The 26,563-nt window shown below is 34.6% G+C and overlaps 1 protein-coding gene across 6 annotated transcripts in view; it reads right to left on the reverse strand.

The window, feature by feature from the left end:
• The window catches only part of LOC145258261 (sulfate transporter-like), a 292,022-nt gene that overhangs the window by 95,505 nt on the left and 169,954 nt on the right, over positions 1–26,563 (reverse strand). For all 6 annotated transcript variants that reach the window (XM_080116274.1, XM_080116266.1, XM_080116289.1 and 3 more), the window contains 2 exons: positions 20,759–20,869; positions 10,377–10,576 (listed from right to left, as the gene is read on the reverse strand). In XM_080116274.1, coding sequence (XP_079972400.1) covers positions 10,377–10,576; positions 20,759–20,869 — 311 coding nt within the window. The remainder of the gene's footprint in view (positions 1–10,376; positions 10,577–20,758; positions 20,870–26,563) is intronic.

The raw sequence follows: 26,563 nt of genomic DNA on the forward strand, positions 1-26,563 counted from the left end.
GGGTGATGGGAAGCAATTCTCCTTAAGACAACGTTTAAACAGTTTTGTAGGTATGAGTGCTAGTTCTGGTTTAAGTATTTTGCGTACTATAATTGGAATACTGTTAGGGCCGGTTGCTTTACTGGAATCAAGGTTTTTGATTAGCTTAGCAACATCACGTACAGATATTTGTATATCACATAGCGTGTTGTTTGTGTTTTGAAGAAAAGATATATTATTAACAAAAGTTAGCTTTTTGAGTAATTTAGATTACTGTTTCCATTTTAAGTGCTATTCGCACAGCGTTTCGGCCGATGGAATTTCCCATCTTTTTCAGGTGTATCTTATAGAACTCGGAAATCTTTCTGTCGAACTCGAGAATCCCCACGGAATTTCGAATGGAACCCTTTGTTTAATCTACGGAGGTATCATGCTCTTCTTCCGTCAGCCATGATTGGTTAGAATGCTTAAATAATTCGCAGTTGTATTTTTAGAAGGTTCAATCTTAAGCGCGAACGACACCCAAAATACAATTGCGAATTACTTAGAATTTTTACCCAGTCGTGGCTGACGGAACGAGAGCATGCTACCCTCGTTGACTGAATAAAGGGTCCTGTTCGAAATTCTGTTCAGATTTACGAATTCGAGGGAACAGTTCCACAGAAAGATTCTCGAGTTCGACATGGTACACCTGAATAAGGTTGGAGGTTACATCGACCGAAACATGAAAATAATACACAGGATGAGAATAGTAGTCCGAAGTATCCAAGCAATATGAGATATTATTTGCTTCATTTTTTTGTCTGTTTTATCTTTTTTTAACTTCTTTCTGTTATATTTAAATTACTGTATATATAACATACATTTCTTTATTAGCATAAATATAAAGTAAGTTCATCGTTTACAGCTGTGAGTAATGAATTGATGTTCTTTCCAACGGTTATAAGAAAAATCGGCCATTTTAAGTCGACATTTCGTGGCCGTAATTTTTGTCGAATAGCAACGCTGTTGATCTTGTCGGTAAAAAGTCAAATGAAATACGATAGAGTTTCACCTCGATGTCAATTTTTTTTATGTAAGCAGATTTTGCTAATGCTAAGATGAATATAAAATTTATTGTTTTAATAAGAACAGGTTGTTTGTCTCCAACAATATGTTAGGTAATATTACATTTCCATCGGTGCATGATCCAAGTAAATATTTAGAAAAAGGGGACATTCGGATCTATTCTTTGATATGGAAAATTAGAAACATATTTATCTTATAATAAACTAGAAGATCACTAATCTCATGAAAGGTATAAGCAATATGCACATTATATATATATATATATATATATATATATATATATATATATATATATATATATATATATATATAATAGATACATGTGTACTTTAACCATCGCATAAGTGATTGAATCTCGTTCATTTGGTAGGAAATTGTATATTACTTATTTTAATTTTTTAGTTAGGGTGCGGGTTCGCAGACATCGATCGCAAATCACGCTGTATTTTTTTTTCGACAAGCGAGACCTGCGAAAATTCTACAGCGGAATTTATTATATGTAATATATTACTGCTGGGCATTCTGTGGACGTTCAGCGTAAATGGAGATCCCGCGATATTATTGTAGACATTTTCTTTAAACTGTAAAAGTATTTATCTAAGTAATTTGGTAAATACAGTGTCAGAATATATCTGGTAATTATAGTTTATCTCCAATATCCTTATAGGTAGTGACCGCCAATCGATCGAAAACTGCATTTAAAATCTATTGTAATCCGTTTTTTAACCACTTTTGGTTTTACCAGAAAGATAAAACCCCGATGTTTATCATGTTAAAAGCAGAATAATATAATATTTTTCTACAATTTTTAATAGAATTTTAAGTTTTAAATTTTACAAACAAACGCGTTTGACTCAGTTTCAGCCGAACGTCAACAAAACATAAATATATTTTAAAAGGTTTTCGAATCAATTAAACTAACTTTTTGTATGTATAAGTAAAATTTCTATGATTGGCTATAAGAATATGCAAAAATATCAAAATATAATTACCTAAATATTTATATTATTTAAATAAATTAAATAATACAATTATTTAGCACGATCTCGTACATTTGAGGAACTATGTGCTAACCGCAGCCATCTTGGACTTTAGGTATGGGAACCCAGTCACGTCTAAATATTTTCATGGATTTTGATGTAACTAGACAGGCAAATACATTTTTTTAAAATAATTGAATTGATCAATCAAGCTTTAATTTTTTTTCTGTGACATATTTCGATTGTATGGATGCTCAGCACGAATCGAAATCCCACGAAATTATTATACCATCTGTAGACAGAACAGATACTACCCTTGGATCCTAGCCAGAAGATAAAGAAGGTATATGTTAGTTTCACGTACGGCCTAAAAGCGACATTATTTTTTGTTTGTTTGTTTGTTTGTTTGTTTTTTTGTTTGTTTACATTGCGACTTTAGTGATCGGGCGATCCAATTTACTGAAAATGAGAATACAAGGTGATAACATACTACAAATATCAATTTAGCGTATCTATACACTAATTTAATGTTCTTAGTGTGCTATCACCTTCTATTCTCCTTTTTAATAAATAGGATCGCCCGATCGAATAATGTATAATCTGGAAACCGTGACGTACGTAAGTTAAAGGTAATACGGTATTAATATATAGACTAGCGGAACTAGTGAAAATTCCACAGGAGATTCATTCATATGTAATATATTGATGTTGGCATTCTGTAGATGTTCAGTGTAAATGGAGACGCTCTGATATTATTGTAGCTTTTTTGTTAAAATTGCAAAAGTATTTATCTAAGCTAGCATGAACGCCCAACAAAGCCCGGTCGTAAAGTACGCTTAAATCTGATATCTTAATTCTTGGCAGATTTCGTATATATAATTATAGAGTTTATGTTTTATCGATTTTTATATATTATAAATTTGCGATTTCAAAAATAAAAAAAAATATATTTATATGACTTGAATCGAAACCGAAATAAAAACTTATGAAATATATATATATATATATATATATATATATATATATATATATATATATATATATATATATATATATATATTAATTAAAAAAAAACTTGAGTTCTTTTAGCCATAACCGAAACCAAAACTTATGAAGAATTCTTGATATAATTATATATTTAAAAAAAAATAGATTAATGGAGTGGCATCAGTTATAACCGAAACCAAAACTTATGAAGAATTCTTGGTAAAATTATTTATGACAAGAAATGGAAGTACATAACGATTAAATGACCCGGATGTAAGCGTGTCACAGAAAATAACATGCACGCTATCGTATTAATATATAGATTCATCGATTCGGTGAAGTCATCATACAAGATTGCTTTTAACATATTCTTCAACTCGACATTCCTCACAACATAAACTATAAAATGTTTAAACATCGATTTTCGTATCAATAACAAGGTTAATAAAACAAAGTCGCGTTCACAACATGGCGTCTATCTACACACCTCAGTTTTGAGTACTCACGTAAACACTTTGTCTTTTATAACTTTTTACAAGACAAGTTTTCACTAATGTTCCATATTTTGTTCATACATTTTATCGAAGGTATATTTATTACGTTGAAAAGAAAAATCTTGCGGAATTTTTAATTTTGATTTCAAATGATTTATTTTCAAATAAGTTTCCGTTATAATACCTTTACTTTATATCTCATTTTTAAGAGTGTTTTTCGCTTGAATTACAATCGTTTTTAAGCAATAATACCTTCTTTCCAGAATGTAGAATACAAGATGAAAAAAAGACAAATTCGTAAAATTTTCTTATTTTTATTCTAGCTAGGTCGAAAAGCTCGCGATATCAACGAAGCGCTTGGCCAAGGAACCATGACTGAACGCACAGCACAATGATGGTTTAAGAAATTTCGTCGCGACAACGAGAGTCTTGAATATGATGAGCGTAGTTGTCGCCCATCGGATATTGACAACGATTAATTAAAAGTCATAGTCGAAGCCAATCCATACACAACTGTTCGAGAATTTGCTTCTGAATTAGACCTAACGTATACGACGATTTCCAACCACTTGAGAGAGATTGGAAAGACAAAAAAACTTTATAAATGCGTGCCTCCCGAATTAAACGACAACCAAAAGAAACGCCGTTATAAAGTGTCATTTCCCTTTCTTTAACGCAACAAGAACGACCCGCTCCTCGACGGGGTTGTTACTTGAAAAGTGAGTTCTTTACGACAACCGGCGATGCTCATCTCAGTAGTTAGACGCCGACGAAGCTCCTTGACACTTCCCGAACCGAAGCCAGAGTTTAACCAAAAGAAGGTCGTGTTTACTGTTTGGCGATCTGTGACCGGCCTCATCCATTAGCTTTTGGAATGCAGGTTAAACCATTACGACGGAGAAGTACCGTCAATAAATGGATGAAATGCATCAGAAACTTCGACAACAACACCCAGCAATACTCAATAAAAGGTATAATTTTCCTCCACGGCAATACCCGACCGCACGTTACTAAACCGACCCTGCAGAAGTTGAACGAATTGGGCTATGAAACTCTGCCTCATCCGCCATACTCTCCAGACTCCTCCCATACCGACTATCATTTTTTCAAACGTCTCGACTTCATCTCCACCAGAACTCACGATTTTTATGTTACTGACATAAATACATTTATTTTGCGTTGACAAAAGTGTTTTTGTTTTGATGGTGCTGATGTTGATCAATAAATTTTTGTTTGAACCGAGATATGTTCATCTGAATGTAAAAAGTTAAAAGAAACCGCAAGAACTTTCTTGTTAATCTGATATAAAGCAAGAATCCAACGATTTTAGTAGCAGATATGATTTGGCATACAAAAATGATGTAAAAATACGAATGAACCACAAAAAATATTAAATTTATTTATTAGTCGATAATTTGTTGGTTATTATGCAGAATAGGGACCATGTTATTGTGAGCATATTCCGGAAAGGTTACGTAAACCGCCAGAAGGTGCCGAAACGCTTAGCCAATGAAAATCGCAGCAACTAACACTTGGAAAATTCCGACAAAATATTGTGGAAATTTCAATAAATTTGTGAAAATTGATTAAAGTCGTTATCATTCGAATATATTTGTTAGAAAAACTTGCTCAAGTCGTCATCATAATAGAGTTGGGACAGACGCTACAGTCTCCGGAAGCAAATATCGAATTTTATCAAAAAATGGAAACTTTTCTACAAAACAAAACTCCAATCCTAAGAGGAACGCCATCTAACCCTAATATTTATTAGGTATAGTTGAAAGGGAAATAAATTAGTAATCATAAACTTACTATGAATCTAGTAGAGTAGGAAGAGATGCTACAATTTTGAAAAATGGAAACAAAACATCTTAATCTTAAACAGAAACACAGCCAAATTATAACCCTAATCCGAAATTATATCGTGCTAGCAGTTCAGCCAGCCCGGCTTTGCTCGGGCTCTATGTACTGTTCATAACTTCATGTGCATATATGTGGAATTGTCTTCCGTTTTCCTGCTTTCCGGCTGACTACAATATGGTTGTGTTCAAGTCTAAAGTAAATAAGTTCTTGATGAGCCGTTCCATATAAGTTATTAAATTTACCAAATTTTCATTACTAATGATTACTATATTGACCAATTTCTACTGTACACTCTTTAACCCTTATCCTTGAGTGGCCTCTGGGCCTTGATAATGTGGTGATGCCTTTGTAAAAAAAATATATATATATATATTAAACAGTTTGATTCATGTCCAGGTGACCTACATCTAAAATTTTAAGTGTTTATACCGAAAATTGGCGGAGGAGTTTGGTTGAGTCTGCAAAGGTCAACTCTGTAAACTTCAACCTCTTGTCAGCCAAATTTTCGCCCAACAACTGATTAAAAAGCTTGCTGCATGTCTGAATACCCTTTATTTTGTTATTATTACCTTTCACACCAAACAAGACACATTGCCACTTTGATGTAGAGGGCTACTATCAGAGACATAATCTACAGGGGTACTATGTGGAGAGTTGGGCAGCAAGATGTCGGTTCACGTTACACTTGAACTTCTGCATGTCAGTACAGTTGGGGAAGCAGGAATTCGGAAGGGAATTCCAAAGTCTAGCGGTTTTGGGGAAGAAAATACTTGAGTAGAATGCTTTCTTACATCTAGGCATCTCTACTGTGAAGGGGTGGGATTTAGCTGCTTGTCGGGTTTTATCGGGGCTATTTACGTCGAGGGGATACAAGTGCTAGAAGTAGATGCACTAACCCAAATATGACAACAATACTCCATACATGGGCGAATGGTAGCCTTATAGAGGTACATGATACTTTCGGGCGTTAGTAGCTTTCTAGCACGGTAGAGAGAACCCACCTTCTTCGGTCCTGGCAATGCTCTCAATGTAATTGTTCCAACTCATGTTTCCTGTGAACGTTAGGCTGAGGAGTTTAAAAGATGTGCTTTCAGATAAAGAGTCTTTGGCCATTGCCATTGGTGGTAGAGAAGGTGTCTTGTAATTATTGAGAGAAGCAAGTTTAGTCTTGGCAGCATTGAAGGTGACCATCCATTTTTGTCCCCATGCCACTACAGAGTGGAGGTCTTCCTCTAGTGTTTCTGCCATTTCTTTAGATATGTGTTCATTTGCTTTCCTGTCGTGTCTGTTACAGGGCGTGGTATCATCAGCATATATACCCATCTCACAGACAATTTTGTCAGGGAGGTCATTAATGAATATTAGGAATAATAGAGGTCCAAGGATAGACCCTTGAAGCACTCCCGTATTTATATCATATTGTTTAGATGTACGACCGTCGAGGGCCGCCTGGATTTTTCTCTTATCTAAGAAGGATTTAATTATATTAAGTATTCTTCCAGTAATACCGTATGATCTGATTTTCCTAAGAAGACCTTCATGCCATACTCTGTCAAAAGCCTTAGATATATCTAGAGCTACCGCTCTACCCTCCCCTGCTTTGTCCAGTGAATGGTATATACGTTCAGAGATTACAGTTAGGATGTCTACTGTGGAACAGGTTTGCCTAAATCCATATTGTTTGTCGGTCAGAAGTTTAGCATCTGTAAGGTGATGGACTAGAGCTTGGTTAATTATGGTCTCAAATATTTTGGCGAAAAGTGGGAGAAGGCTAATGGGGTGATAATTTACTGGGTCAGTTCTTTCGCCAGAATTCTTGAAAACTGGTACAACAGGAGTAGTTTTCCAGCAGGCAGGAAAGCAAAATTCATTAAGGCATTTGTTGTAGAGTTTGGAGAGAACTGGAGCTACTTCGACAGAGCACTTTTTTAATAGCACAGTCTGGATGAGATCAGGTCCATGTGCTTTTGAAGTGTCAAGATTTTTTATGATAGCATGCACCTGAGAAGGGGTGATTTTCAGATCGTCTAGTGTGGCGTCTGTTTGCAAAGGAAAGTCGGGGAGGAGGTGGTTAGCAGGCTCCAGTGTGGAGTTGGAGGCAAACTAACTGGCAAGCATGTTAGCCTTCTTGGTTGCTGAACAATTTCAAATGTTTAGACCAAAAATTGGCTTAATAGTTTGCGAGGGACCACAAAGACAAAAGCCTTTGAACTTTGACATCTTGTGAGCCAAATTCTCGTCTAAAAACTTACTAAAACGCTTGCCCAATGTCTGAATAAACTTTATGTAAAATTTTAAATGTTTAGACCAAAAATTGTCTGATTAATTTGGTAGAGACCGCAGAGGTCAATGTTTTTTAACTTTAACCAAAATTTTTACCCCTTAACAATTATTTTTTTAGCTCAAATCGAATTGTAAAGTTAGATCCATGTCTAAGTAATTTACATCTAAAATTTCAAGTGTGTAGACCCAAAATTGGCGGCGGAATTTGGTAGAGTTCTCAAAGGTAAAATCGTTGAACATTGACACTTTGATAGCCAAATTTTCGGCCGAAAACTGATTAAAAAGATGTTCCCCAATCTCAACATCATCGATGTCAAATCTCCAGCCTGTAGACTGAAAATTGATAGAGTTTGGTAGGGAAATGTATACACAGAAACACACACACAGACAATTTCACTTTTATAGATATACTAGCAGTTCTGCCTGGCTTTACTCGGGATCTATGTACTGTTCATAACTTTATGTGCTTATGTATACATTAAAAAGTGTGAATATGTACGGTAATAACTTTCTATATAATAGGCTTCCTTAACTATCATAGACCAAAGTTGGTAAAGACAGCAGACGTCAAATTTTTTAAACTTTGACCCTAAACATTTATTGTTTTGGGCTCAAATTAAATTAAAATGGTTGATCCATGTCCAGGTAACCTATATCTAAAATTTCAAGTGTTTATACCGAAAATTGGCGGAGGAGTTTGGTAGAGTCTGCAAAGGCCAACTCTGTAAACTTTGACCTCTTGCCAGCCAAGTTTTCGCCCAAAAACAGATTTAAAAGTTTGCTGTATGTCTGAATACCCTTTATATCAAATTTCAAATGTATAGACCCAAAATTGACTGAATAGTTTGCTAGAGACCGAAAAATAAAATCTTTTGAACTTTGACCCCTTGGAAGCCAAATTTTCAGAAAAAAAAAACGATTAAAAAGTTTACCCTATGTCTGAATAAACTTTATGTAAAATGTTTAGACCAAAAATTGGCTTAGTAATTTAGTAGAGACCGCAAAGATCACAATTTTTTACAAATTTGACTCAAATTTTGACCCCTTAGCATATTGTTTTCAGCTCAGATCAAATTATAAAGTTAGATCAATGTCCAAGAACCTATATCTGAAATTTCAAGTGCTTAGACCCAAAATTGGCGGAAGAGTTTGGTAGAGTTCTCAAAGGTAAAATCGTTGAATTTTGACCCTTTAACAGCCAAATTTCTGGCCGAAAATCGATTACAAAACATATTTTCCCAAATCTCAATACTCCTTTATGTCAAATCTCGAGTCTGTAGACCGAAAATTGACAGTCATTTGGTAGGGAAGTGTACACAGACAGACAGACAGACAGACAGACACAGACATTTTCACTTTTATAGATATATATATATATGTAGATATATATATATATATATATATATATATAGAGAGAGAGAGAGAGAGAGATAGATAGATAGATAGATAGATAGATAGATAGATAGATAGATAGATAGATAGATATAGTTAAAAAGGTGTAAACAGCAAATAATTTAAAAAAATTAATCATTAAAAGTTTTATTGTTTGCTTACAGTTTGCTATCAAAACACAAATATTTATTCATTAAACTTACAATGCGTTTTTCCCCATGATTTTAACTTTTTTCCTTTTAATATTCTTAAAGTTTCCCATCAATTTTCATTGTGTTTTTTTTTTTTTTCGTGACAACCAAAATATAATATTGTTTTCATTTAAAATAATTTGCCAGCGTTTTCGCGAAAAAATAATCACGAAATGTTCTTTGGACCCCTCCAGCGATTTACGTAATATGCCCGGTATATACCCACGATAACGCCGCTCCAATTCTACATAAGTACTTAATTTTTTATGTCATTATTCGAATGACCGTGCCATTCAATTACGTAATGAAAGTGTTAAGGAGCTTAAAATATTATCACCCATGTCACACTAGAAATATGTCTGCCATGATGCAGTTATGGCCTGTTCTTGTGTTGTCCTTCCGTTGCCATGGTAAGGAGATTTCTTTGATGAAGAGTGCGGGATTAAATGGAACATCTTTACAATTCATTACGTAATTATAAATGTACCTTCCTTTACGTTACAATGGTTACACAAAAATAGCCTTTGTAGTGATACACAGACATATGGTTATTAGTGTTGGGACGATTTATCAGAATAGGGAATCAGAAAAATCGGAACTTTTTGAGGTATCGGAATCGGTATCGAAATTGGAAAACATTTTGCCTAATTTTCAGTTCCAAAAACGGTGCTTTTAATTTTGTTTTTGTTTGTTCAAAACTTATTTTGTTTAAAACAAAAATCTATATACGAGCATAATAGCAAATTTGGTAAAAATGGCACCGGAAGAAATGATACGGTAAAAATGGCACGAATATATAAAAAGGACGAAAAGGTGCATGTGAAAATTGTACATGAAATAATAGCAACGTGTTCATCAAGTCAGTCTTTCCCATCAATTATGCGGAAAAGATTACAGAATAAAGATAATACGCGCCTCCCCTAGGTGGGCTTTTACTAAAATATATGTGCAGATTAAACGAGTTTGTAGAGTAATCCGAAAAAAAGAATAAATAAAATATAACAGAACTCTATAACTAAATATTTAGACATTTCAAAAGAATCGGATTTGGCAATTGCACCGAACTCGGTGAACTATATTGGAATCGTCCCATCACAAATGGTTATACAAGTAAACTTTTCAAAGCATTGCTTTCTCACCTGTACTATTCCAGCCATGAAGGTTATTGCACCTGCCAGTCTTATCTTTCGTTGATTCAACTCGTCGTGAAGCGCAGTGTCTGTGTCGTCCAATGCCGTACCATTGGCACCAACCAGTGTTGCGTTTAACGATGTTGTTGGGTCCACTTCGAGAGTCGATACAACAGATCCGATCAACAAACTCACAACAGCCACGGTACCTGAGAGAAATGAAAACAAAGATATGAAAGTAAAATAATGACCACATTGCATAATTCTTTTTTTTTTTTGGGGGGGGGGGATTTTCTTATTTGAAATTTAAACAGTAGTATTCACTGTCAACTATTTTATAATAGATTATATCACTACATTTAGAACTACATTTCTACGTACATTCTATTGGTAGATCTACTTGGTCGGCTTAATTGTATTTGTCGAGAAATTATTGTAGATAAATTAGAATTTCAGACATGCTGCTGTATATGAATTGAAATTGCAAACAAATTGCTGTAGATTAATTAGAATTACAGACAACTTGTAGATAGAATTGTTCTAGCAGAACTATTATTGTGGACTAATTTCGGTAGATGGATAGAAAAATGTACGAGATGTTTTCAATAAGTTTTCAGACATTTTTCGAAAGGGCACTTTTTATGGATAGTACACGTATGAAACTCTAGTCCCATGCAAAGTAATATTATTCGGCTGCAATGCACTTGTACCGTTCCAACACCTTCTGGAAGGTCCCATGGAAGTCCTCTTGTGTGAGCGTGTCAATGACCCTCGTCACAGCCTTTTTCATCTCCTTAATTGCCTCATAACGACAGCCTACGGGGTTTCCTTGAGCTTAGTGTATAATCAAAAGTCACATGGAGAAAGGTCTGGATTATATGGAGGGTGAAGAATTGTCTTGATGCCATGACAACGTCTTTTTTTCTGATCTTCTCTCAGCATCACTTGGAACAAACTTCGCACAAACTTTTCGCATTTTCAGTTCCTCGCGAATAACTGTGTGTATAGTTCTCACACCGATATCAAACTGCGCACTTATGGTTTCTATAGACATATGACGGCCCTTATCTATGAAATTCTTTATTTGGTATATCAACTCTGGTATTCTGACTTTCTTATTCTTCTCATACCTCTCATCGTCATATAGACTTTTTTCTATACTGTAATCTTTTATGCCACTCAAAAACTGATGTTCGATTTCATTCAATGTGGTCCAAAAGCAGTCTAAAGTATTCCATACGTTTCTGTTGCATTTTCCGAGTTTAAAACAGGATTTTATTACATATCAGTCTGTTAAAGTATCTTCACGTTCAGATTACAATTTTTAAACTTCACAAGCTGTAACAATAGGCTTTAGTAGGATATATTCCTATTCCTGCTGTAGCTGTTCGTTTGAATCTGAAATGATAAAAATTATTCAGTCATCTCATGTATAGCAATAACGCATTAAATTTTCAAAGGTCTAGGACAATTTTAAATGCCTGTACAAAAATAAAGTCTGGAAACTTATTGAAGGCACCTCGTACATAAATTGTTGTAGATAAACTGAATTGTAAATATATTGTATTGTAGTACAGAGACTAGAGCACTAGAGATAGCAGTGTATATATATATATATATATATATATATATATATATATATATATATATATATATATATATATATTGGAATTGTACACAAATTGTTTATAGCTTAATTAGAATTGTAAACAAATTATTAAAAATAACTTGGAATTTTAGAGAAATTGTTCTCGCGAAACAAGAATTGATTAATTTCATGGAAGCTGCTCGACTTAGCTCCAGTCTTTGGTTCCTCCTAGTAAGACATTCACAGCAAAATCCGTCTTTACTACAACAATTAAAAAATATTTCCTTTCTACCCCCATGTGCCTAGTGCCAGACGGAATCTTCATGTTCAAAGTTTCTTTGCAAGAGATTCCAGTATTATCTCGAGACTGCTTGCTTGTTCACTACAACTTCAAATCTAATGTCAACAAATGCTTGTCATTGTCCGTCAATGAGCAACCAAACGTAGTTTATGGCAGTGGTCAATTTTAATACTCCCATAGTGTTCTTAATCTTTCGGCTGGCAATCATTATTGTCTTATTAACACTTATTCTTGATAAGTGATGTACTTAATAGTAAAAGTTATTTTTCTCGAACTAGTTAAATTTTCAACGTGTACATAATCCCATTTTATCATGAAAACGTAGAACACGAGTTTCGAAATGAATTTAGTCGTCACAGAATGACATACTTCCAGCCTCAGTACTTCTCATTCGCTTTTCGTAATGCAATAACGTAAAACGTGTAAAATACAAAGAATATTACAAAAATTTCCTACATTTCGTACATCTACAGTAGTCCGAATAATCTAACTAATACGGATTGGAGATATTCTGGTAAAGGTGTTCCAAAATTATCACATAGTAAGTCATGCGGTAAAATGCTTTTGCGTGGTGCTTCCACTTGAATTTTTGCCTGAGCGAATCTGATTCAAGTGTTTTCTTGAAGTCAATTGAGATCTTGGATAATGTCAGTCAATTTATCCTTTTGTTTTTAAGTAGCGTCTCAGATCAGTCCATTTTACAGAGAAGAGGAGTTTGGAAGTTGGACTCTCCTCTAAATCAAATATTCGAGTTGGGTTAGAAAACAGAGTTTGATCACGAGCTTTCGAAAGTTAACAAAAATTTACTGATTAAAAAATAACGTCAAAAATGATCAGCTAAAATTATTTTTCACCAGTGTTCGCATTCACATTCGTATTAAATTGTAAACGTATTTCTTTTTTTTTACATGGAGCTCACCACTTATCAAGGCCCGGAGGCCACTTAGAGATAAGGGTTATTGCGTGAACAGTAATCAATGAGATAGTATTGTAATAATCATTAGTATTGAGATTTGATAGAGTGTCTTACTTAAGGGGGTGGTTTGTCAGTAATGTAATTTTTTTTTTCATATATAAATTACCAGCGGGTTGCCTGGCGTTGCCCGGGTGTGTGTAAGTGGTGCGGTAAGGAACCCTAAAAAAAGTGGTATTAGCGGGGGGAGGTCAAAACAACAATAGACAGCCTGAGTGGAAAGAGGTGTTGTTAAAAACAAAACGAAAAAGTGATCGCAGGCAGGCTCGAATCCGTAACTCGAAGGAGGACAAAAATTGACGTCTTAGCTGATCAGAAATTCAGAACATTGAAATTAAGTGAAGTCCATCCAACCGATACGATGACATGCAAAAATGGCGAATCAAAAAAAAAAACAAAAAAACAACCCCTCCTTGTAAAAACTTGCCTAGTTTAGGGCGAAGGGATTAATGTCTTTGGCCCATTTTTCGATATTTGTTGTCGAAAAGGTCTAGCTTAAAAATTGATACCGACCTCGTGAGGATCCGTCGCCTCTGACAAAAGTTTTTGCGAGACATACAAACACATACACACACATTTTGCTTTTTATATATTAGATTATTATCATTTCTAATGATCTAAAGAAAACAACACTCACCACTGACTTTTTATTTAGAGTGGCAGGACTTTTTGTGAATTCATTTCTTTGACATTTATTTATTTAATTTTCTTCTTTTAATTTTCTTTTATGAGTGAGAGTTATATGTCATGTGTACCATTCTAACACATTGGACAGGATAGCGGCTAAAAATGAAATTGAACGCAAATAATCGTCGCCCATTTACAGAAATAAGAAAGTAAACATTTCAAACTGGAAAGTTTAAAAAAAAGAAAAAGAAAGTTTAAATCAAAAGAGAAAAAGAAAAAAGAAAGTAAACGTCTTATTATTGAAATAGATTTGCGTTCTCCCTTCGTGTCGGATACATATTTACAAATAAATAAACTTTGTTCTTAATTTAAGAGTTACGGATTATGCTTGATTTTTAGATGTCTGCAAATGTCCGACCACAGAATTCTGGACGTAAATGTTCAGGGCGATCATCATGAATTGTATCTCCCGCTTGGTGCGAATTGTGAACACACATGACTTATTTTTCGCCATTCCGTCGGATCCAGAGGAAGTTGGTTGATGGACGCCCAACTATTCAGAGATGTCAAATCAAAAACATTTTCTCTCCACTTTTTCCTTGGCTTTCCTCTGCCTTTTTCCCCCTTCTAACATACCTTCAAAGCATAACTTTGACAGGCCAGTGATTGATCGTTTGACATGGCCAAAAAGTTTAAGGGTTTTACTTTCGATTGTATCAAATAGAGGATGTAGGAAAATAATTTAATCGAGGTTGGATATTCTGGGTTTTTTTTTTTTTTTTTTTTCGATCAGACGATGTCGCGTAATGAAACGCATTATATGATTTTGAAACACCTCAATGCGATTAGATAGTTGTTTAGTCCATGCGATACAATCAATTCTATATAAAACAACTGGGAGAACATAAATACACTTTTACTTTAAGTTATCGGCACCCTTTTTCGTTTTTTTGTTTTGTTTTTGTTTTTTCGTTTTTTTAGAATGGTACTGTGTTTTTGGAAAGCCGCTCAACCCAGCCCGATTCTGTGTTTCAATGTTGTCTAGTGATCACTGGAGAAAGTCAGTTTCTGCCCTAATTAAATGAATTGGGTAACTTGTTTGATGGGTTTACTGTGAATAGTCATGTTTAGGTAAAACTATGATTTAGCTGTAGACGTACATTCTGTTTTCTCTAGGTTTATTCCTAATCATATCTCTTGTGCATTCTTTGCTAATACATTAACAAAAACTTGAAGCTCATGTGTGCATTCATTAACAAGACCGGTAGCATCAGCATAGGAGAGGTTGGATAGGATTTGTCCACCTATAGAAAACCGTTTTGGCAAGTCTTTTCTGTCTTACGCATAGCAGCATCTAATGCGGCATAGAACAGGATTCCTGAAAACATATCTCTTTGCTTGATGCCCTCTTTATGTTTACAGAGCGGCTAAACCCAAAGTCAATTTTTATAAAAGCCTGTCATCCTCGTATCGTGATTTTAGAAGATTAATGTAGTTTTTGTAGTTGAGAGGGGTTTTCTCTAAAATTGACCAAAGTTTGTTTAATTTTGATAAAATCGAAAGGTTTTGTAAAATCAATAAAAAATAATGTATAACGGTTTATTAAACTTAATTTATATTTCAATCAATTGACTATGGGCAAAAATCTGTTCGACTGTTCCCCTTCCAGGATGATAGGCCGCTTGGGAATCGGGGAGACAGGAATAAAGATTACTTGTAATTTAGTTACCAATGATAGTTATAAAGAGTTTGGACCTGTCATCCTTTTTATATAAAACAATGATTAACGATTTCTTAAACTTGAAAGGAATTTTACTAGTTTCTAAAATAAGATTGAGACTTGGCATTCAAGTTGAGTACAGCAGTCAGAGTAATTTAAATAATAAAAATGATCAATCTTTATATTAAAAAACCTTTTCAGTAGTGCCGGTGATTTTCATGTTCACCATCTGAAAATTCTTCAACGTCAAAAGGAAGAGCATCTATTCAAGGTTAAAATTGGTTAGTAAGCTTTAATTGGGAAAATCACTAGTTTCAATGTTTTTTCAAGGCTTCGACATTATATTTCTCCACTGGAGTTTTAGGTTTCTTCGAAATGCATTTTACATTAACGTCAACACGAAGGAATAAGTGGTCTGATATGGTTTGGGTGTTTAAGACCGGTGCATTTGTGACGTTTTGGCGAAACCTTTTACGAGAAAAAATGAAATGGATTTTGCCTTTACTTTTACCGTTAGGATGATTCCAAGTATGAAGCTTACTGGTCTAAAAGAAAGTATAAATTAGATAAAAGTTATTAGCAGAACAGAAACTAGCCAGCCGTTCATCTCTAAAATTATTGGAGCTGATCGCGTGTTTACGAACGCAATTCTGATATGTTGAATGTAAGCCACCAACACGGCCATTAAAATCACCCATAATAAAAAGAAAATTACGCTGTCTATTAATTGCTGAATTTGGTCATACAAATTTTCAACGTCTTCATCGAGATAACTAGCAATAGAAAAATAAGTTTGGATAAAAACAATGTTATCCTGTCTATAAAGAGAAAGCATTGCCAATCTATCAGAAAAACCGTGGTAGTCAGAAATAAATGGAGAAATAGATTTATAAACAAGGAAACCTACACAATTTGAGCGAGAAGTTTTATTCCGGGATTGAAAAGGCAATAGCCAGATAGGAGTATTGCAATGGACGAGTTTTTAATTTGATTTGCGGACAAGCTAATAATGTCCCATTTCATGCGTGCAAGCTCAACATGCATAACATCAAGGGGGCTGTAGGTGCAAATACGAAGTTCTTTTGTGTTGACTTTTTACTGATCACATTCCAGGTATGTGTTCAGGACTGCACATGCTGGCCCTTGGTCACATGTGTCAAACTGGTTCGAGGTTGTCAGTACACTCTTTTGGTCGCATGTCGATGATCACGAGGTTGCGTCATTTCATCTGGAGAAAAAAGTGTTTTTGTCACAGCGAATTTTATGGCCATTACATCCTCGCGAGGGGCCAATCTGCTGGAGGACGTTATGGTTGAGGATCGCCAAAACCCAGTGTTTTTATCGTTACACGATCACTAAGATGCTTCCCTAACCAAAGTGTAAAGAGGCACATCTCACCTCGTGAAGTAGGCGTTAAATAACCAAGCTGATATCTATTTATACCTTCGCTTTAGTGGTTTATAATACGGGTTATTCCAATAGGTGGGTTGCCTTCCCTACGAATAAGGAGTTCCACCTGCCCTACTGAAACAAGTTTTACTGGGGTTTGGGGGGGGCTACATACAAAGTAAATACATATTTTAAAATGATAAAGCGCTTTTAAATAGCGCAAATTTATTTAAAGATAGTTTTAATAAATGGACACATATGTAATTTAAGATGTAAAGTCTAAGATATACAACAGTGATATAAAATAAAAGATGTTAGAGAAATTTGTAGAAAAGTTAATGTCTTTTGGGGTTAGTTAAAATTAAAAATGTAAATGAATATCAAATAAATGATAAGTATGAAAAATAAATATGGAAGATGAGTTATGAGGTCAAGGTGCCGAAAAATGCAACACTTGCTTTAAAATCGAAAAAAAAGAAAAGAAATTAAAACGGCCGAATTTTGAATAATCTGACATTCAAAATCTAATGCAGTAGAACCCGGGATACGGTGGCTCTGGGATACGGTTTTTTCACGTTACGATGTGGAATACGATGTTTTCCCTGTTGTCCCTGGTTACGATATTTGCCCCACCTTGTGGTGTTATTGATAATGTTATTTGATTATATGCATGTGTATTGTATACTGTACTGTAGTTTGTTTCTAGTTTTTAATGCCGTATCCCGAGGTTCTACTGCAGTGTTAATAAAATTTAGAATTTAATTTTTCGTTCACAGATTCATATCCTCTTGGCAAGCTCCGTAAATCGCTTTCGAGATATTTCAAATAAAACAAACAGATGAGAAAACGACGGACACGTATTTTTTAGTTTTAGTCACCTTATTATTATAGAAGAAAGACTTGAAGTCTATATTCGTAACACCCTTTCCATGACTAGGGAATCTAAACTAAAATCAAACAACCAGGCCTTCACGTGCTTTTTACTAAATTTACAGCATACCGTTAGCTACTTACACTCTCTGTATCGCTCTCCTTCAACCAAAGACTGTAATCTAATCAATCACGTCTCTGACAGCATAGATGTCGCACCATCCTTAGACGCTAGCGCCCACATACACATTTGTCAACTTTAATGTCAAGCTCTAGTCCACCACTTCACAGCCGCTAAACTTCTGTCCGACCAACAGTATGGGTTTAGGCAAGCCCAGTCTACTGAAAATATCCTAACTGCAATCTCTGAACGTATATACTATGCATTGGATAAAGCAAGGGAGGCTAGAACAGTAGCGCTAGATATATCTAAGGCTTTGAGAGGGTATGGCACGATGGTCTTCTCATGAAAATCAGATCATATGGTATTACTTGACGAATATTCAACATAATTAAATACTTCTTGAATAAGAGAAGAACCAGGTCGTCATCGATAGTTGTATGTCAAAACAATGATATAAACGCAGGTATACCTCAGGGGTCGATCTTTGGACCTTTATTATTCCTAATTTTCATAAATGACCTCTCTGATAAAATTGTTTCTGAAATGAGTATATTTGCTGATGACACCACGCTCTGTAACAGGCATAAGGGGAAAACGAATAAACATGTATCCAAGGCAATGGTAGAAAGACTAGAGGAAGACCTCTAGTCTGTAGTGGAATGGGGACAAAAATGAATCATCAGACAAACCCGACAAGCAGCAAAATCTCACCCCTTCAAAGTAGAAATCCCTAGATGTAAGAAAATCTTCTACTCTAATAGTTTCTTCCCTACGATTTGGAATTCCCTTCCAGGTTCCTGCTTCCCTGGCTGTACTGACAGGAAGATGTTTAAGTGTAATGTAAACAGTCATCTTACTGCTAAACTCCCTACATAGTACCCCATACAAATTATGTTCCAGATGGTAGCTCCCTACATTAAAATGGCGCTCTGCCTTGTTTAGGGCGAAACTGCAATAAAAAAAAAAGCAGTGGGAAAGGATAAAATCAGAATCTCAATAATTTAAAGTAGATATGTTGCCGGAGAACTGGACAGTTCTCTTCATTAAAAAAAAAATAAAGGAGAGGCGAACTATTCGTCTATTTCAAAACAGCAAACATCTTCCATCAAATATATGTTCAACAGAATAATCTTTTATTATATTTCCTCCAAAATGTCCTCGTTGTCAACAAATAAGGCGGTGGGTTTATGTCTTTCGCTGGTATTAAAAGAATTTGTCGAACTTTTGCGAGTATCAAAAAGGGCCCAAACTTATCATCAATCCTACGTCATATTTACGGAAAAGAATTTCTCACAATGGTTTGATTTGGCATTCACGCATATACGGCAGTTAATTTTCGTGCAACATCACTTTAATCAAAGCTATAACTTCCTATTATACAACTTGAAATTTGAAAGACAAACATTTATGACTTATTCTCCTGGTCTTTGCCTTACCGAGAAACCCTGGACAATCTTGGAGATGAAAGTTTATAAAGGAGACACGCAGTTCTCATCGAGCGATGCCCGCATGAAAAGATCAAAACTGTGGCTGGTATCAAAATATCGTATCGTAGCTTCTGTCGAAAAACGATTTGGTGTAATTTCTAAGCATACAAATGACGAAAATAAATAATGCACATCACCCGAAATATAGGCGTGTTTATTTTTGTATTTGATAAAAGGCTGCAATTTATGTTTTAATAAATATTTTTTGAAATTGTATTAAACTCTAACTAGCGACTAGCGGGGTGGGGGCTCCCAGTTTTGCCCGGTCATAAAATACGCTTAAATATGATATTTCAATTTGTCCAGACTTCGTATATATTATTATAGAGTCGTGATTTCAAAAGTAAAAAAAAGTATTTGGGTGCCGTGAGCTAGAATCGAAACCGAAAGCAAAACTGTAACATTAACTGTAAATATCATTTTTAAACTTATCTATTTAATTACTGGGGTGTGTCCCTCTTTATGTAGGTAAGGTTCGCTCTTCAGTACGGGCAATATTAAACGGTACTTGTACAGTTTAATCAAGACATGAAAAAATGAAAATATCGAAAAAAGGTTATATTCTACGTACCCGTTTTGAACTGAAGATCACTGAAAAAAATTTTTCACTTAATTTGATCGAGTAGTTTGTTTTGTTTTGTTTTTGTTTTGTTTTTTACAGTGGAAACCCCCGCTTTTATAACAACACGTTGAAGGCTTGGATTTTTTAAATTTTTGTTTGGATTTTAGAAACGCCACGGGAGATAACTCAGTTTAAAGCGCCGACACTCCCTCCCCATCTTTAATGTTAGCTTTTCTTCCTAAAAATCGAACCTTTTGCTCGGTATCATAAGAAATTGTTTTTTCGCTGTAAAACAAAAATTACAAGATGAAATTAAGTGATTTTTTTTTTCGGAAAACCTTATTCCATAACGGATATATACAATTTAATTTTTTTCGGTATTTTCATTTTTTTAATGTCTTGATTAAATTATACAAGTACCTATTAAACATATAATTACGAATTACTTAACGTAATAGCTGATGGAACAAGAGTAAGCTATTCTCGTTCAAAATTATAAACAACTTCCAGAGTTCGACAAGACGTACCTGAAGAAGTTCGAAAATTACAAACAAATTATCTTGAGACTTGGCATTCAAGTTGAGTACAGCAGTCAGAATAATTTAAATAATAAAAATGATCAATTTTTATATTAAAAAAAAAGAAAAGAAAATTCCGAAATATTAAAGTGTGGAATCAATTAAGCTACGAATTCTAAAATTTTAAAGCGTTCGATTCGTGAATGAAATGAGACCTCTACACAATACTTACCCATTGCGGCGTGTCGTGATGTCCCAAAGAAAAAGTAGACCAAAATCGGAAAGAATGAAACGTAAAGACCAACGATTGGTGGAAGATCAGCCAGAAGAGCATAAGCCATACCTGCAAAACAAAAATGATATACGTTTTACCCTATGAGCATTTTTCACGGTTGTGACTATATTTATCTTGTTAGGCTTACTGTGTGATACTCTCAGCGTTCCACCGCCAGTGTGAGGGAAGTGGGGTAAATAAAAAAAAGTATGAAAACCGTCAAAAGGAAAAAAGTTTATCGAGAGAACTATGTAATATAAGAAATGGTGTTCGTAGAGAGACAATAGATATGATGTTATTCGCAATACACACAAAGGAGTGCTGAGGTGGAATCGTTAAGCAAGGTGTGGCAGATGACTGGGACGAAGACGGTCAAAACATTTTATTGTTGAATTTTAGTTTTGCTACAGTTTCACGACGGTTGGGATCGATATGCAGATAATTTGACGTGTGTGACGGCCAACAACTGTTAGAGTTGAAGACAGTCGCGAGGTTGTGGTTTGGACAAAATAGAGAGAGTTTGGGGAGATCGAGATGAGCTGACATATACTGACTAATTCGGCCTTTACAGAAAAACTGAGATGTGGATATTAGCGTGTAAAGAGTCGATTGTGTCACACACACACACACACACACATACACACACACACACACACACACACACACACACACACAGAGTGCAACTGATATTTGCAGGAAGTGTCGGAGTCTGTGTTTTCTTTTGTTTATTTTATCTTATTTTATTTTATCATTGTAAAACAGTGAACCCTCTCAGCAGTCACAAATGCATAGGAGACGACGACATGGCCAGGACCAGAAGAAAAAATGAAAAAGAAGACTACAAAACAACGTTGGGGTTGATGATGCTATCGACCGGGATACTACATGGATCTTACAGCTGGATATGATTTTAATTTAAATTATTTTTAAAAAATTTCCGTGTGAAATTTTCCACTGTGTATTTTTGTCTTAGTTCTTTTAATGTATCTTAATGCAGTATTCTAATAAAAAAACACTTTTTTTACGTAAACTACTTGAATCTCTATTGTTAACTTTTTAATGCCTATAGAAGCATAAGTAAATCTATGAATTTTGGTGTTTATTGTTCCGAAATAATTATAAAATGAGATGAAGCATGAAATAAATATACATAAAACACACACACACACACACACACACACACATACATATATATATATATATATATATATATATATATATATATATATATATATATATATATATATTTCTCCCTTGACCGTTAATTTTCTGGGATTTAATATATTTGTAAATAAAATATAGTTTATTTCTCTCATATGACTGTAACGGTGGCTGAATAGTTAAGAATGCTAGAGTTACTTGAATCTAGGGTTCAAATCGTTCGGTCGACGCTAGTCATATAAGCCACATCGATGTTAGTGAACATAGAACATATTCTGTGAAAATTTAATATATATACATATATATATATATATATATATATATATATATATATATATATATATATATTCTGTGAAAATTTTATATATATATATATATATATATATATATATATATATATATATATATATATATAGTATTTAACAATGTAAAAAAATCCTTTGTATTGTTCAAATCAATTCCTATGAGAATCAAATTCCAAAGAAAAAGAAAAAGAAATATTCAATAACTAAACACCGTAAGAGTTATTTTAAAAATATAATAAAATAACTATACAGATCAGAGTTATATCATAATCTGATTAAACGTTTTTTTTTTGTTTTTTGTTTTTTTTTGTTGTTTTTTGTTTTTTTTCTTTCTTTTATGGAAATCGCTCCATACAAGGCACGAAGTCTTTTGATATAATGATCTAAAAATATTCCTGTAATGTTAAAAATAACTATCCGATTATAAGCGTCAGAAAACAATAATTTCACTTTTTGTCAAAAAACACCGCTCATCGAATGTGATGATTAAAGGACCAAACTATTTGACAAGAACTTTAAAGCTAATTCCACCCTATGCGACGAAGGCCATCAACTCCCCGTATTTTCTCCTATAACACACAACAAGCTAGGTAACATACAAATATCTGTGCGTGAGGTCGCCAAGCTAATCAAGAACCTTGATTCCAGTAAAGCAACTGGCTCTGATGGCATTCCAATTATAGTGTTAAAAAAGCTTCAACCACAACTTGCCCCTATACTTACAAAACTGTTTAAGCGTTGCCTAAAGGAAAAGTGCTTTCCAACACCTCATCAGTATTTAAGAATTCAGATGATAAGTTATTTTCCTCTCAGTACAGACCAATAAGTCTCCTGTATGTCATGAGTAAGTTGCTGGAATCCATATAAAATAGGGAAGTAGTCAACCACCTCAGCAGAAATAACCTTCTTAGTGACATGCAATATAGTTTCTGTTCTGCTAGATCTACAGCAGCTGTGTTAACGGTTATATCTCATAGAATTAGCGAATCTCTCGACAAAGGCTTCCTTTCTAGGGCAATTGCTCTTGATTTAGCAAAGGCCTTCGGTAAGGTATGGCATAAGGGCCTACTTAACAAGATTTCCAGCTACGGTATAACTGGAAATGTTTTCTCAATCATTAAATCATTTCTCTCTGATAGGCTCATAAGAGTAGTGGTCGATGGGCAGAATTCAGAGGCCCGCAGTATTAATGCTGGAGTCCCTCAGGGGTCCATCCTGGGCCCAACTCTCTTCCTGATATACATCAATGATCTCCCTAAATACATACTTAAATCATTCGTTGACATCTATGCTGATGACACGACCATCTATGGCAACACATCAAAGGCCGTAAATAACAAAGTTCTCTGATTCTCTCTCCTCTGATCTTGAGCGCATGGTACAGTGGGGGAAGAGGTGACTGATTACCTTTAATGCATTTAAACCAAGCTTTTATCTTTACATCATCAACGCTCTGATCCCCATCTGGCATCAATTGGGATGGATGGCTCTCGTCTAGGGGAGGCCCCATGTTGTGATAAGCTTCTGGGTTTGACCTTTACTCCTGATCTGAAATGGAACACGTACATCAAGTCTGTTGCCAAGGTCGCTGGGAAAATGGTGGGATCCTTCTACCACTCCAGATGATATCTCCCTACTGATGCAATTCTCTATCTATATAAAAGCCAAGTACGTCCAAGGATGGAATACTGCTTCTACATCTGGGCAGGAGCTGCTAAAACAGCCTATCCTGCCTTCGCAGAGTACAAAATAGACTTCGTGGTTTGGTGGGGGATGCCCTTTTCTCTTCCCTGCAATCTCTCTCCCACAGAAGACACGTTGCGAGTCTATTTTTGTTTTATCCTTATTTCCATGGCAAGTGTTCGTCTGAGCTCCAATCTCTGGTCCACCCTCGCCAATCTTTCATGATAAACACCTGTCTAGCTGAAACCACTGTCAATAATTTTCCCCACTCTTTATCTGTGCCTAAATCAAAACATAGATTCCATGAACAAAGCTTTTTTCTTAGAACTGGACTGGAAATCTCTACCGCTTGCCTGTTTCTCACCTGACTTCAACTTGGATGTCTTCAAGCCCAACATAAACAAATTCCTGATGAACCGCCCCCTTAAGTAATGACACTTTATCAAATCGACAGTAGTAACGAATACTACAACACTATCCCATTGATTACTGTACACGCAGCAACCTTTATCCACGAGCGGCTTCTGGGCCTTGATAAGTGGTGACCTCCATGTAAAAAAAAATTAATTACTATCTTTTTAATAACATCGAAATTATATATAATCCTAAATAAAATAACAATAGTTAATAAAATAATAAACAAATAAATGATAAAACTCAACATATTAAGTTTAATATCAGCTTAACGTTACAGAAAAAAAAACGCAGCGAATAAAATCTATATATCTATAAAAGTGAACGTGTCTGTGTGTGCCTGTGTGTGTGTGTGTGTGTGTGTATGTCTGTGTACATTTCCCTACGCAATAACTCTGTCAATTTTTAGTCTACAGACTCGAAATTTGATATACAGAGTACTGAGATTTAGGAAAATCGATGTGATCGGGTTTCAACCAGAATTTCGCTGTTAAGGGGTCAAATTTAAACTATTTGACCTTGGAGAACTCTACCAAACTCCTCCGACAATTTTGGGTCTAAACACTTGACATTTTAGATATTGGTTCCTTGGACATGGATTTAACTTAATAACTTGATTGGAGCCCCAAAACAATAAATATTAAGGGGTCATAATAAGGGTCAAAGTTTTAAAAAAATACCGTTTTTTTTGTTTGTTTGTTTGTTTGTTTGTTTTGTTTTTTGTTTTTTTTTGCTCAGCATACACTTCCAAATACCCGGGCAACGCCGGGCACCCATTGCTAGTTAGGAATAAAATAAGATTACCAATAATAAAAAGGTGATTTTCAACAAATTTTCAAACTAAGAATGCCGATAAACAAATTAATAAGATAATAAAGTGTGAATATCATAACACGAATAAGTAAGTGCCTTTGGGGATTCAGCTCTGCTGCAACATGACATGCCCAGGTTTTATTGTTTATCTAAGTAACTATAAGCGAAATAATTCATGCCACTTTCTCGTTTCCCAACGAGGCAAAGTTGATTTCCTTAGTAAAAGAAAAATATGTTATATATAGGAGTCTTATTAAAAATATGTTATATATAGGAGTCTTATTAAAAGAGAGTCTTAGAGACTTAGAGTCTTATTAAGAGAGAGTCTTATAAAGAGTGAGTCTTAGAGAGAGAGGGATGTTATTGTGAGAGATTCTGTTCGTTTTATAACGATATTCATATATATATTAAAATGTTCATTACTTAGAAGTGTTGCTATGATGAAGGAAGCTCTTAGAGTGAGGAAACAGTGTTCAGACAGTCTTAGTGTTGATATGAGATGTAGAGTTCACATTGTAGATATGAGATGTCGAGACGTGTATGTAAGATATGTAAGACATTTTATAACACAGATATATAGACATATAACAATTTTCACTTTACCCTTTGGTAGAATCACAACACAAAGGCGACGTTTATACAAACACATGATGTGTTTATTTTTTCTCACGACCGGCCGTAGTTTTCTCATCAAGAATTCAAAGCTTCACATATTAAGTTTCAAAGTGACCGTCTCGCTTCTAGACGTTCGAATTCCAAACTGCAGACTATCGTCTGTCGTTCTCAAACTCCCTCTGAGTTTCTCCCAGTTTCTCCTTAGTTTCTAACTATATCTAGAACTTCCCATTTTTCCATGACGTCATACACATGTGTTCTGGACATGCGTGTCCAAAACTTTTTCTTTTTTTACAAAAGGAATTTTAACCTATTCTCAGTAACCTATATTTCCAATATGTTAAAAACATGTTTATTAAATTATCTTGTAGCTGCATTCTTTCAATTGAATTTTCATAACAAAATTGACAGTGCACATTCTTTTCTTGAAACTATTTTATCTCTAAGCTGTTTTACATTCCATTTTCTAATTCTCACACGTAATCTATTTCTAAACCTACATTACGAGGTTCGAATTTCGTCTATGCTATTTCATTTTCATTTTAACTAAATCTCTCTATTTTTATACTTACATGAAAAGGGGACAGCCCTTATCATGTAACACAAAACAGTTTTCCTCCTTTCGTATAAAAGAACGCTTTTGTTTATTTATTTAGTTAGTTAGTTAGTTAGTTAGTTAATTAGTAGGTTAGTTAAATTCATTCACAAATGAATAAACTGGCTTAAACCGAAGAGGTACCAAACTTCTCTATTCGTTGGTTACATTGTTAGG

This window comes from Euprymna scolopes, chromosome 3 (genome assembly GCF_053919585.1).
Source record: "Euprymna scolopes isolate OS-2025 chromosome 3, ASM5391958v1, whole genome shotgun sequence".
NCBI lineage: Eukaryota > Metazoa > Mollusca > Cephalopoda > Sepiida > Sepiolidae > Euprymna > Euprymna scolopes.